Source organism: Moschus berezovskii, chromosome 2 (assembly GCF_049115385.1).
Source record: "Moschus berezovskii isolate FMDL1 chromosome 2, NW_MosBer_1.0, whole genome shotgun sequence".
Classification (NCBI taxonomy): domain Eukaryota; kingdom Metazoa; phylum Chordata; class Mammalia; order Artiodactyla; family Moschidae; genus Moschus; species Moschus berezovskii.
In genome coordinates, this window is record NC_142461.1 from 45,391,778 (window position 1) to 45,406,630 (window position 14,853).

Consider the following 14,853-nt stretch of genomic DNA (forward strand, 5'->3'; position numbering starts at 1 on the left):
GTTGGAGGGCTAATTAAGTAAATGAGAATTCATCTACAAGTGGAATATTATATGACTATTAAAAAGGAACCATGAAACTAATGTTATATTTCAATTTTTAAAATCAATTAATCCATCAATAAAAAGAAATAATCAGCTCATTTATACACAGACATGGAGTCAGTTTTGAGACATATTGGGAATGAATAAAAAAACCACAGAGTAAAACACCAGGGTCCTATGATATAGTGAGGGAACTATAATTAATATCCTGTGATAAACTATAGTGGAAAAGAAAATGAAATGAGTAATGACATGTATAACTGAATCACTTGGTTGTACAGCAGAAACTAACACATTATAAATCAACTATACCTAAATTTAAAACAACTTTTTTAAGTGTGTATAGTAATATATGTCTTTACAATCACACTAGTATGAAACGTAGCAGCTTTGAGCAAATAACCACATTAGGCATTCAGAACGGAAATGTATCAATGTGAATTCACAGAAGAAAAGAAGGTATGCTACTACCCAAATTTAAGGAAAGAAAATATTAGTAATCTTTATTAAGATCTTCAACATTCATGAGGCTAAAGTGGGATATATACATATAAGCATATATACAGAATATCTTTGAAAAGTTACTCAAGAAACTGGTAAGAGCTGTTGCCTTAAAGTGGGACATGCAGGGTAAGAGGAAACAGATTTCACTGTATAGTTTCTGGCACAGCTTAAACATAATAAAAACATGCACACGTGCATATTAACTATACAAACATAAGTACCTAATAAAAAATAAAAGAAAATGAAGCTTACCGGGCTGGACAAGTGGCTTTGTAGAGCTGACAAGACCTATTTTCCAGCTCACCAATTTTTTTTAACTGGAAACCTTTTCTCCTTGGCCCATACTGACACTCCATTACCACAGCTCTACTCCCTGTGGGCCAAAACGAACTATTGATATTAATTCAAGTATCCATCTGCTCTGGTGCCAGCAGTGACAAAATCTATACTTCCAATTACACAATCTTAAGGAAAGAAAATAACAGTCTTACTGAGATATGAAAACACATAAATAAAAAAGTTTATTATAATAGTTACCAATTGTATCAAATATGTAGGGAAATCAGCAAATACCACATCTACTGAATGTCACTGATATTTACATATATATAAATAATAAAATTTACTACTTTATAAGTAGAAATTAGCAAATGCTACATTTGCTAACAAATATGAAAGTCTTTTATAATTTTATTTCCTTTTATAATTGACTTCCTTATTTCTATTTGAGTTGTTTGATCATGTGATTACCAACCTCTAAGATAGACCCCAACGATCCTGGCTCCTGGTACTCATGTCCTTGGTAATTCCATCCCCTTGGGCATAAGCTAGACTTATTAACTTACTTCTAATGACTATGGCAGAAGTCATCAGTCAGTTCAGTCAATCAGTCGTGCTCAACTCTTTGTGACCCCATGGACTGCAGCACACCAGGCTTCCCTGTCCTTCATCAACTCCCGGAACTTGCTCAAACTGAAGTCCATCAAGTCAGTGATGCCATCCAACCATCTCATCCCTTGTCATCCCCTTCTCCTCCCGCCTTCAATCTTTCCCAGCATCAGGGTCTTTTCCAATGAATTAGTTCCTTTCATCAGGTGGCCAAAGTATTGGAGTTTCAGCTTCAGCATCAGTCCTTCCAATGAATACGCAGGACTGACTTCCTTTAGGATGAACTGGTTGGATCTCCTTGCTGTCCAAGGGGCTCTCAAGTCTTCTCCAACACCACAATTCAAAAGCATCAATTCTTCGGCGCTCAGCTTTCTTTATACTCCAACTCTCACATCCATACATGACTACTGGAAAAACCATAGCTTTGACCAGACAGACCTTTGCTGGCAAAGTAATGTCTCTGCTTTTGAATACGCTGTCTAGGTTAGTCACAACTTTTCTTCCAAGGAGCAAGCGTCTTTTAATTTCATGGCTGCAGTCACCATCTGCAGTAATTTTGGAGCCCCAAAAAATAAAGTCTCTCAGTGTTTCCATTGTTTCCCCATCTATTTGCCATGAAGCGTTGGGACCAGTGCCATGATCTTAGTTTTCTGAATACTGAATTTTAAGCCAGCTTTTTCATTCTCCTCTCTCACTTTCTTTAGCTCTTCTTCCCTTTCTGCCGTAAGGGTGGTGTCATCTGCGTATCTGAGGTTATTGATATTTCTCCCAACAATCTTGATTCCAGCTTGTGCTTCATCCAGTCCAACATTTCTCATTATGTACTCTGCATTTAACTTTAATAAGCAGGGAGATAATATAACATCCTTGATGTACTCCTTTCCCGATTTGGAACCAGTCTGTTGTTGAATATTCAATTCTGTTTCTTCTTAACCTGCATACAGATTTCTCAGGAGATAGGTCAGGTGGTCTTTTTGTTTGAGAACTAAAAATCTTCAAGAATTTTCCACAGTTTGTTGTGGTCCACACAGTCAAAGGCTTTGGCATAGCCAGTAAAGCACAAGGAGATGTTTTTCTGGAACTCTCACTTTTTCAATGATCTAACCAATGTTGACAATTTGATCTCTAGTTCCTCTGCCTTTTCTAAATCAAGCTTGAACATCTGGAAGTTTATGATAAACGTACTGTTGAAGCTGGGCTTATACAAGTTTGAGCAATGCTTTGCTAGCATGTGAGATGGGTGCAAGTGTGCGGTAGTTTGAGCATTCTTTGGCATTGCCTTTCTTTGGGACTGGAAGGAAAACTGACCTTTTCCAGTCCTGCACCCACTGCTGAGTTTTCCAAATTTTCTGGCATGTTTAGTGCAGCACTTTCACAGCATCATCTTTCAGGATTTGAAATAGCTCAACTGAAATTCCATCACCTCTACTAGCTTTGTTCGTAGTGATGCTTCCTAAGGCCCACTTGACTTCTCATTCCAGGATGTCCGGTTCTAGGTGGGTGATCACACCATTGTGATTATCTGAGTCGTGAAGATCTGTTTTGTACAGTTCTTCTGTGTATTCTTGCCTTTTCTTCTTAATATCTTTTGCTTCTGTTAGGTCCATACCATTTCTGTCCTTTATTATGCCCATCTTTGCATGAAATATTCCCTTGGAATCTCTAATCTTCTTGAAGAGATCGCTAGTCTTTCCCATTCTATTGTTTTCCTCTATTTTTTTGCACTGATCACTGAGGAAGGCTTTCTTATCTCTCCCTGCTATTCATATAGGTGTATCTTTCCTTTCATCCTTTGCTTTTTGCTTCTCTTCTTTTCTCCATTATCTGTAAGGCCTCGTCAGACAACCATTTTGCCTTTTTGCATTTCTTTTTCTTGGGGATGGTCTTGATCACTGCCTCCTGTACAATGTCAGGAACCTCCATCCATAGTTCTTCAGAGCTAATCCCTGGAATCTATTTTCACTTATACTGTATAATTGTAAGGGATTTGATTTAGGTCATACCTGAATGGTCTAGTGGTTTTCCCTACTTCCTTCAATTTCAGTCTGAATTTAGCAATAAGGAGTTCATGATCTGAGCCATAGTCAGCTCCTGGTCTTGTTTTCACTGACTGTATGGAGCTTCTCCATCTTTGGCTACAAAGAATGCAATCAACCTGATTTCGGTGTTGACCATCTGGTGCTGTCCATTTACAGATTCCCTGGTGGCTCAGATGGCAAAAGTCACAGGATTTATTTTTGATATTAGCTTATAAGAAGACTATGACTTCCATCTTAAGACATTTCTTGGTCGATTGCTCTCTCTGGGTAAAATCAGATGTCATATGGTGAGGCAGCTCTCTGACGAGGCCCACCCAACAAGAAAGAAGCCTGCCAACAGCCACAGGAGTCAGCTTGGAAGCAGATCCACTCCCAGGCAAGCCCTAAGATGACTGTGCTCCAGCCGACACCTTAATTGCATTTTTGTGAGAGAACTTGCAGCAGAACCTCCTTGCTAAGCTGCTCTTGCATTTCTGACCCACAGAAACTGTGAGACAGTAAATGTTTGTTGTTTTCACCCACCATATTTGGGGTACTTTGTTACACTGCAATATATAATACAAATAAGCAGATGTGAAAACTATACAATTTAAGATGCTTAGTTGAATATCCTAATCTATGTAGGATACAGCAAACCTTGCAAATATAAAGCCAAACATACCAATCATGAACAAAAATGTTGATAAAGATGATATTAACTTCTTCTAAGTAATGGTAAAAGGAAAATCAGTTTGAGAAACTATTTTAAAATACATAAAACAAAGAACTAATATGCAGAATATAAAGAACCACAAATAATTTTTTAAAAATAAAAACTAACTGCCAAACAGAAAAATGGGCAAAGACCATGAACAGGCAATTCAGAAAGAAAAAAAAAAAAGGATATTAAACAAATAAAAAGATCCTCAAATTCCCTAGTAAGCAGGGAAATGCAAATTAAAACAACAGTAAAATACTCTCAACACTCCTCAAACTGACAAAAATAAAAACCTGACAATACTCTAAAACAGCTGAATCTACTGATCAGTCTTAAAGTTAAAAATGCTATCTAGGTAGCGATAACAAGTATACAGCACACCAATGAAGTATTCTTCCAAAATATTTTAGTGAAGATTATATCTTCATTTAATCAAACTCCTAGATCTAACAGTCTATAGGAAATACAGGAGATAAAAGAACATGTTAAAAAAAAACACCAGAGACAGAAGCAGCAAAATCTTAAATATGGCAAACTCTACAGAACAAACTACCCAGAGGAACAGAGAGAAATTTTTAGATGAGAAGAAACTTAACCAAATTTAATCTGTGAATTGGTTTGCGTGTGAATTTGAACAAACCTCTGAAAAAAGAACTATGAGCAGTGGAAACATGCTAACATTGGACAACTGATGACATTAAGAAATTGCTATTAATTCTTTTAAAGTCCAATAATGGAATTGTTGTTACATTTATATATATAAAGAGTCCTTATATTTCAGATATATACTTTAGTATATATTATATACCTTAGTAATTATAGATGAAATAATATCTGGAATTTCCTGTGAAATCACCTTTGAGAATGAAGAAGTAGATAGGCATATAAATGACACAAGACTGACCACATGCTGGTACTTGTCGAAGCTGGATGATGGATACATGGAGTTATGAAATTTCATATATTATCACCTCTACTTTGATGTCCATATGAAAATTCCAATAATATAAAGATGTTTTTAAATCTGACAATGCTAAATCATAGAACAAATGTGGGAAAGGGAAATTTTCATACATTGATGAAAGGACTAAAAATTAATACAGGTTGTCAATCCCTCATGTATGATTTTGAAATTTAAAAAGCAGAGAAAACAAAATAGCTTGGAATACATTTGTCTGTAAAACCTGGTGTGAACTTCACGAGGCTGTTTATAGTCTTTATTTATTCCTTTTACTGTAACTATAAAGTCTTACTGGGTTTGAGCATGTAATATTGCCTATAGAATACTTGCTGGGAGCATTCTATAATATTATCATATTATACTCTAAAAAATTCAGAATTCTGAAATACATCTGGAAAAAAAAATTTAGAGAAGGGATTTGGACCTGAACTATCATCTTAGCAACTTGAGATAATCTTGTGAAGACAAAGTGAGCATACTTTACAACTCAGCAATTCTACTTTAGTGCACACAAAACTAAAAACCTAGTTTGGATTTCTGACCCACAGAAACTGTGTTTCAAACTAATAATCTAGAAAACTCCTTATGCTTTTCAACAGAAAATATATATTTTGGAGGTTAGACTATAGAATTCTTTGCAATATTGAAAAGTTGGAAACAACATAAATGATCATTAGTAGAAAAATAACTGCAGTTTGGTCACATGCTGGAAAGACCAAATTTAAGCAACAATTTATTATTATGTAATAGTCCATATTATATGATATTAAATTATATAATAACAAAATAGAATTAACCAGAATCCGTAAGTATCAATATAGATTTTCAAAATGAGTGAGAAATTTACTTAATAATGTCTATATTTTACTACTTACGTATAATTTAAAACATTTAAAATAATAAAAAATACTATAAATGCCAACATGTATGAAGTACAAAAACACACCATATTCATAGAGCAGCTGCCTGAGGAGAGTTAAGAAGGGATTAGACAAGAGGGAGGGAATATATGTATACCTATGGCTGATTCATGTTGATGTTTCACAGAATACAACAAAATTCTATAAAGCAATTATCCTTCAATTAAAAAATAAATTAAAACAAACCAAAAAAAGGGATTAGAACTAGGCAGGAGAATAAAACCTGTGCAGAAGGGTTACGTTTATCTCATCTTTCTCTAAGGAGTTCTCTTTACTCTCAGAGGTCCAGGATGAGTCTACAACTCTTCCTGTAGAATTGCTCACCCCTGAAACAAATCACTTATTCTTAGGTTCTTTGTGGTCTGCCTAGTCCTAGGATGACACTTAAGGACTTGCTTGAAACTCTACTGCTTTAGTAAATGCAGCAGCAACACAGTGTTTGAGAATGCTGCAACATACCTGATGTTAGAACATCAGAATTCTATATCATAATTCCAAATTGTATACCAATCCTATACAGTATCCCCAGGGTTATAAGCTATATAAAACAAACAGTGATTTTTTTTCCCCACAAGACAAATCAAGATAGAAGGAAAGAATGTCTGGATTGGATGGGGGGAAAAAAAACCCAACTACAAATAGCTACACATATTTAAAATAATAAAACTGCTCTATGGCTTAATTTTTATTAAATAGGTCTACCTTGAATTTAATTATTTTTTACTTCTCATTTTTCAGTATAAAGTATTATTTATTTACCCTAACATATTAAAATATAATTTTACAATATAAAATAATTGGTTGTATTTACCGTAAGTTTTCTTTTCAGTTTAATACACATTAACAGTCAGTTGTCATCTACCAAAATAAAAAGGTATCACCTTAGGAAAGTCACATTTTCACAATGGATCATGGCTGCTGTTGAACTTCTAAAAGTAAATCTTTACAAAAGTACCTGCATTGACAAATGGGATTCCATCATATGGGACATACTGGGATTTCCACATCAAGCGCGTAGCTGGCTTGGCTGGGCTCGGAGACTGGCGGGTCCCCCAAACACTCTGTGTTTGCTGTTTGTGAAATGTTAGAACGCTTTCCAATTCAGTCTCACTTATACAGTAGCCACGGTATGAATCTCCAATTTTCTGCATGTAGAAATTCAGTAACAAAATTATCAACAAATTGTGCTTCATTGTGCAAGAAATTTAATAAGGTGGTTGCCTAAGATGAAAGACTCATTAATCTTGCAAAAGAGAACGTCATTTCTGCCCTCCGTCTGAGCTGAATTTAAACATCATCATCAAATAGATATTTTGTAGTAGTCTATTAGAGTATAATGCCAAACTCACTGCCAAAGTATCTTTATCTTGTTTGAGAGAATTAATACTTTTAGCAAAGATAGCTTCAAGAACATATTGTGTATTCACCCTTCCAAATAAACTTCTACCCCCGGATCCAACTAGATCAACATAAAATTAGCCACAAAGTACTGGTTCCCTGTGGGGTTTCTTCTACTGAAATAGATTTTTTTTAATGTATTTGTTTGTTCATTTATTTATTGGCTGCAAGGCAAGTAGGATCTTAGTTTCCTGACCAGGAATCCAACCCATGGTCTCTGCAGTGGAAGCATGGAGTCTTAACCACTGGACCACCAGGGAAGTTCCTGAAATAAGATTTTGATATGATGAATGAATCTATTTGAAAACCTATGAAAACTGTGATGGCTATCTCTTATAAAAAATGATGTCAAAGAATTTGCTTATTATACCATTATGCTTTTAATGAAGGTCTTCCTCTGAGAGAAATTCTGTCCTAGTATCAAAAATAGTTAAGGTTTTCTTTTATCTTATGGAAATTAACATAATTACTTTTACCTAACACATACAGAACTTAGTAACTAACTAGGTTTCCCCTTTTGAAATGTAGATACTTAGATTACAGCTGTGCGTGCATATAAACACACACATATAATTCATTAAGATAAACATTCTTACTTTCACTTCATACTTCCATTCTTGTTTTTCTTTATTCTTCAGCTCCCATTTTAACTTCTACCTTGCTAATTTATTTTTAAGTATTTTTGTAAGCTGTCCTAAATTCTCCCTGAAACAAGGCAACGTATAAATATATCATGTAAATAAATTGCTGATATCTATCTTGTATCTCTCAACTAAGAAAAAAGCTTTCTCTATACCAATAGACTTCTCTATACCAACTGGACTCCCCTGGTGGCTCAGATAGTAAAGCGTCTGCCTACAATGCGGGAGACCTGGGTTCAATCCCTGGGTTGGAAAGATCTCCTGGAGAAGGAAATGGCATCCCACTCCAGTATTCTTGCCTAGAAAATCCCATTGACGGAGGAACCTGCTAGTCCATGGGGCTGCAGAGAGTCGGACATGACTGAGCAACTTGACTTTCTTTCTTTCTTTATACCAACAGAAAATTTTTTTTTAAACTGTGATTTCTTAAACTGAAATGCATTTAGACCTACAATTGACTCCATGTAAAGGCAACCCATTCCAGTACTCTTGCCTGGAAAACCCAACAGACGAAGGAGCCTGGCGAGCTACAATCCATGGGGTCACAAAGAGTCAGACAGGACTGAGCGACTTCACTTTCACTTTCATGTTTCTCCTTTATAGGGAATAAAAGCAGAAATGTGGAATAGGGATCTTGTTGATCCTAATTAGACTAAATATTTCACCTGGCAAGAATACAGTTAACAAAAGTAAGGTATGAACATACTGTTGTAGGTATACTCTGAGCTGTAATAAAAAGAGACAATCTAATGCCAAACAATACATTATAATTTCCCTTAAAAATAATGAAAATGCCTGTGCTTATGAATTTTCTTCTAGCCTAGACAGTTCTTCAGCAAAATATCTCCTAAAAATAAAAGTAGGGATATAAAGTCTAGCTATGACATTTTTTTACAAATAAAACAGAGTATATAATGTTGTCAGTGAAAGGAAAAATTCAGAACTACAATGTAGTCAAACCCATATCAGGAGATAAAAGTTTAATTCAGTATTAAAACTTTTCCAACTAATAAATTTTGGTCAAATCTAAAAATTGCCTATAAGAAAAACATCATTAAATAGAAACTCAAAAAGTAAAAAGGACTAGGAAACTATTTTGAAGCAAAATGCATAAAATATTTCTTCAGTCACTAACCAGAAATGTTTTTCTCTATTGATATAGCTTGGAGGAAAAAAAAGAATCCTTCACTGAGCTAAGTCAGGCTATTAAACAGTTTCAACTAATTTCTTGCAAGATATATGATGTTAGATAAGCTACACAATGTACCATGGTATAAAATGAGGTAATTTGGCCACTTAATTGCCAATGCTTTAATGTCCACAGCATTTAATAAAGTTTATGATTATTTCAAAAACCTTCATCAGGACTTCTTTGGTGGCACAGTGGATAAGAATTCGCCTGCCAATGCAGAGGACACAGGTTTGATTCCTAGCCTGAGAAGATTCCACGTACCATGGAACAATTAAGTCTGTGCACAACTACTGAGCCCTCGCTCTAGAGCCCAAGAGCCACAACTACTAAAGCCCCATGTGCCTAGAGCCTGTGCTCCACAAGTGAAGCCACAGCAATGAGAAGCCCACACAAAGCAATGAGGAGTAACCCCCACTTGCTGCAACTAGAAAAAACCTGCACAAAAATCAATGAAGACCCAGCACAGCCAAAAATATATAAATTTCACGGTTGACAAATCATTTTTTAAAGAAAAAAACAACAAAACCCTTCATCAAACAACAAGAATAGTAACTTTAGGAAGAAACCATTGAAAAACCATGACTAACAAAAAGGTGAGGGGAAAAAAAAATCTTATTATCTATACACACATACAAGTATGTAACTTAGAAAAGCAAAAACAGTGATAATGTCCTAACAAACATAATACATCATTTGACTTCATGATAAGAAATTTCCTCAAAATGTTAAAACTGAATATTGCTTTTCTTTCTCGTATTTAAGAATGTTAAAAACAATGAAGCATTTTAATAATTAAATACTACTTATCATATATGGTTTATATGTAGAAAACCATGATCCCTTCCCTCAAAAAATATATAGTCTAAATGTTATGTAATAATGAATAACCCAAGCTAGCAAATAATTAAGAATGGTTATTGGTAATAATTTTCAAAGAATGTTCATGATACAAGACGCTCGGGGCTGGTGCACTGGGATGACCCAGAGGGATGATATGGGGAGGGAGGTGGGAGGGGGATTCAAGATGGGGAACACATGTACACCTGGGGCGGATTCATGTCAATGTATGGCAAAACCAATACAATATTGTAAAGTAATTAGCCTCCAATTAAAATTTTAAAAATTTAAAAAAAAAAGAATTTTAAGAGAGAAATAGGCAAAAAATAATTCTTAGAATATTTCAGAAAAGATATGTAAGACTTCCACGGGGATTTGAAGAATAGTAGAAAGGTAAGTAGAAGGAAAAAAATAACATTAGGAAATGGATATAAAAACAATTGAAGGCTGGCATAAAGGAAGATTCTAAAGTATAAAGTAAGAAGACTGGGCTAATACAAATGAAAGATAAATTGGAGAAAAGTAAGACATAAAATAGGACAAGATTAAGTGATATCAGATTATGAATGATCTTGAAAGCTAGTAACAAGTGGCTAAATGATGTGGAAAAAATAACACTGAGCTTACTGGGCAGTGAGAAAAGATAATGAAAGTGGTATGTAAAGATAAGTAGTGTTTAGGAACTTCTCTAGTGGTACAGTGGTTAAGATTTTGCCTTCTAAAGCAGAGAGTGTGGTGGATCCAATCCCCTGGTCAGGGAACTAAGACCCATGACTCATGGCCCAAAAGCCAAAACAGAAGCCATACTGTAACAAATTCAATGAAGACTTTAAAAATGGCCCACATCAAAAAAAAAAAAGATTGGTAGTTTTAGAAAACCACACAGAAAGCACTAAAAATGGAAGAGTCAAAGAGATTAATGGGAAGGCTGTTACTATAACTGAGTTCAAGATTATAAAAGGTTGTGGAAAGGGCTCTTTTTAAACCACTTTAAAGGAAAAACTAAAAATATCAGGTGATTATCTAAATATGGGGAAAATATAAGTTAATCGAAAATTTTATATCTAAGAAAATGGTATTTGTCATTATACAGACAAGAAATTTAGGAAGTAGAGCTAGTTGTGGTATGTTAAATAATTTCTATTTAGGATATGGTGAATTTGAGGTAAAGTTCAAATAAAGCTTCAAGTAAGTAGCTGGAGATCTGGGACAAAAGCAAGGGAAGAATTAAAGAACTGGTCATAGAGAATTGGGATCATTTTAATAAAAGTGAGAATTGAAAGACAACAAAGTTGGGAAGCTCTTCGAGGGATAAGACGTAGAAAAACAAGATAAGGTCAAACAGCAAACCTTGAAGAATTTCCACTGAGACTATGAAAACAAATAAGTGCGAGCAAAGAGAAGGAATGATTAAAAGATTAAACATAAAGAAACATGAAGTTTCATGGAAAACAAGGAAAAGATTGTAAGAGAGGAAATGAAAATGAAGAATGAAGGGATTTATATGATCTCTGCTTTAACAGATCTTATAATCCCTAAGGAATAAAATAATGATGAGGAGCACAAACATAAAATATTACAGACACAGCCTCTATTAGTTATACTCAAAAGTAGACAATGAATTATAGTTATAATCAACTAAGGCAATCTACATAAAGATTACTTTTTAACTCACCTCACAGCTCCTAAGACGGCAGGCCCATATAGGTGTGTTAGAAGAAAGTGGCTGGAGTGGAGCCAAAAGAGGTTCTTCGAGTACCCTGGGATAGGTGAGAATGTATACTAAAATATATTACCAGATACACAAACACACAGAGCATTCAGTTGCTTTTTCCTCTTGCCAGTCAAAGACAATACTGAAGTCATCAAGGAGAAACTGTAATGATGACAGATTATTCTGATGGCTGTAACTATGCTATTTTTCAATCATTACTATTTTATCAATTGCTAAAGTCTAAGTTTGTTTTTCCAAATACCTGTAGTTTCAACAAATTCAACTGCTTTATGTCTTTCTCAGAGCTTATTTTGTATTCTTATACACTTTTCACTTAACAAAAATGAGCTAATAAACCATCTTCAGGTGACTTATTAATAGTAACACAATATTATGTCTAAGATTAAATGTCACTTAACTTGTGTTAACTTTAAAATATTTTCATAGAACAATTAAAATATAAATATGAAACCCATGTCTGTATTTCCCTAAGTTGTTATAAAGAGTGTTATTTTATGGCAAAAATAAAAGCTGAAATAGCTATGAACAAAAAACATTTTAAACAATTAACCACAGAGATCATAAAATGTGATGCATAAAATGTGATGAACCTTTAAAAATTATAGGACCTAGAATAGATATTTCTTTATTTTAAAAACTCTATTAATGCCAGCTGTTTTCAGATTTCTTCAAAGATAACGAGCGTCACTGAAGTAAAGCAGCACTTTGATCTTTTACAGCTTCTAAAGTAGTTGCCTTGTTGCCAAGATGCCATCAAAATGATTTAAGGATGTACCTGGTGATGCCTTGTTCTATTTCTTGCATTTCTGATCTCCATAGGCAGCCAGCCTTAAATGTGATATCGTAAAAAGTTCTTTCCATGGTGATATACAAAGACGAGCTCCTCCTTATTGACTCACCTGGTCGCCGTCTTTCTGGGCAATGCAAGGGATGCCTCTGGATGAAGAATGTAACTACTGTCACTTTCTGCTAGAGCATCCACTCTTACAGCTGGTAAGTCTCTGTCACTGGGTTTCTCTTCGGAGACATCTTAACAAGAATAAGAGCAAAGCAACATTAATACCTTAAAAGATGATGAGAATGTAATAACCGAAACTAATATATTTGAAACAGGAAAGGGAAGATATGCTCTGAAGCTAAAGATAATAAAACTTATAATACTCTGATAAACTTATAATTTCTTATAAAAACTTATAATTTCTCTGATAAACTTGCTTTTAAACTGTAAAACTGATTACTGAAGTTTTATAATTAAGTTTTGGAACTTATATTGAACAGCTAGGATATAAAAATGGCAGAAGTAACTTATATTAAAAGAACCACAATATAATAGGAAAATGTAAAACTAACTCCTTTTTGTTTCTGTATCATGTTTATGTTTTCTGCAAACTATGTTTTTTCTCTTAAGTTTTAAAAACTGCTATCAAAGACACAGAATCATAACACTAAATTAAGAATATCTACTCTAAATCATTATCTATGAAAAAACCACAACAGTGTAGCTGTGATGTTAGAAAAGAGATTCAAATAGATGGAAGAGGAAAGAGAGCAAAAGGAAGAGAACTAATATGGATATTATCAAATAGGTAAAGAAAGGATAAAATAAATAAGGAGCATGATTCTTTTGGAATCTGAAGAAACAAAGTAAAGAAGAGCAAATAGGAGATGAGAAGAATATTTTACAAATGAATGTCACATGCCTAACAACAATATTGATAAAAATATAAATATAAAAATGTCTCCAGTAGCTATTAGCACTATGTTCTTGTTATTATTGCTGTTATTATTACTGTTATTAAAGTTAAGAAGAATTTATTTTATGCTCACTGGTCATTTGGGAGGAAGCAAGAGTCAACCAGCTTCATAGAATTCCAAAATGAAATAGACAGCTAACCTAGACAGGAGTTGAAAAATGAACTTGAAATTTATTTGGGCTAAGAAACTTTTTCTAATCATTCAGTTCACAATCTTACCCAAAGAAATCCACTTATGCACTGACTTTCATGGGGTGATTTTCTGAAATATACATTTATTCTTTAAAACATTCTTAAATCCCGTATATCCCATAATTACTCACCTTGAGGACTATTCTCATCCACAAGTGGTCCCTGAGGTATAATCACTTGTGTCATTCCTGTCTGGGGAGATGGAATTACACGCAGCACCTGTCCATTTTCTGATGGGCTGGCAACAATCATCTTGGAAGCATTTTAAAAAAATCAAGTGCATAAGTCTATAATGATTCAACAGAATCACTACTTAGAAAACTGTTAGACACGCCTACCTCAACAATGGATACTATCATTTCCCTCACTTTATAGATGAAAACACGAGGTACATAACATTTTATTTCCCCCCCCAGTCTCTCAGTCGATAAACGGTAAAGCTAGGATTCAAAATAGGTAGTTTGACCATATGTTCTATGATCTTAATCATTGCATGGGTATGAAGTCTATTACTTAGTAACCTGAACAAGTCTCTGACTGGATTAAAGATAATTTACTTTTTTCTACTTACTGTATTATCCATACGTTTTACCTATTTGTGTGATAATTACTAGTCTCATAGTTTAAGTCATTTTCATTTAAAAACAGTAACTTGTAAAATGTCTAATTAAACAGGATTTTTATATCTCCGCATTTTTTATATGCTGTCTTGATCCATAAGGAATGCTACAGAGTGCCCTTAAAGTCTGAAAACATACGGAAATTGTATATTTATTATTTCCTTTTTTTCTCAGTTTAGCAAATGAATTCACTGCCTCAAATTTAGAGGAATGTAAACCGAGAAAGCATATAAGCTGAAGAAAAACATTTTGAGCCTATGAATTAAAATATAACTAAAATATTATTTAAAAATAAGTTTATCCTTTATTTCCAGACTTTCTAGACACCTTATAAACTTTATTACCTAAAATACTACTCTCTACTAACAGTTTTCCTGCTTTACCCAAAACCCCCTGTCCTCAGTTTTCCCTAATGCAGGAAACTCTCCTTAAG

General features: G+C 34.2%; 1 protein-coding gene across 11 annotated transcripts in view; it reads right to left on the reverse strand.

The window, feature by feature from the left end:
• CARF (calcium responsive transcription factor) overlaps positions 1-14,853 on the reverse strand; it is a 76,830-nt gene that overhangs the window by 46,411 nt on the left and 15,566 nt on the right. For 7 of the 11 annotated variants that reach the window (XM_088828258.1, XM_088828240.1, XM_088828241.1 and 4 more), the window contains 5 exons: positions 13,932-14,052; positions 12,754-12,883; positions 11,795-11,879; positions 7,007-7,196; positions 799-919 (listed from right to left, as the gene is read on the reverse strand). In XM_088828258.1, coding sequence (XP_088684384.1) covers positions 799-919; positions 7,007-7,196; positions 11,795-11,879; positions 12,754-12,883; positions 13,932-14,052 — 647 coding nt within the window. Of the gene's footprint in view, positions 1-798; positions 1,011-7,006; positions 7,197-11,794; positions 11,880-12,753; positions 12,884-13,681; positions 13,749-13,931; positions 14,088-14,853 lie in introns of those variants that run through there. The other 4 variants (XM_088828265.1, XM_088828261.1, XM_088828267.1 and 1 more) reach the window with 4 other exon arrangements.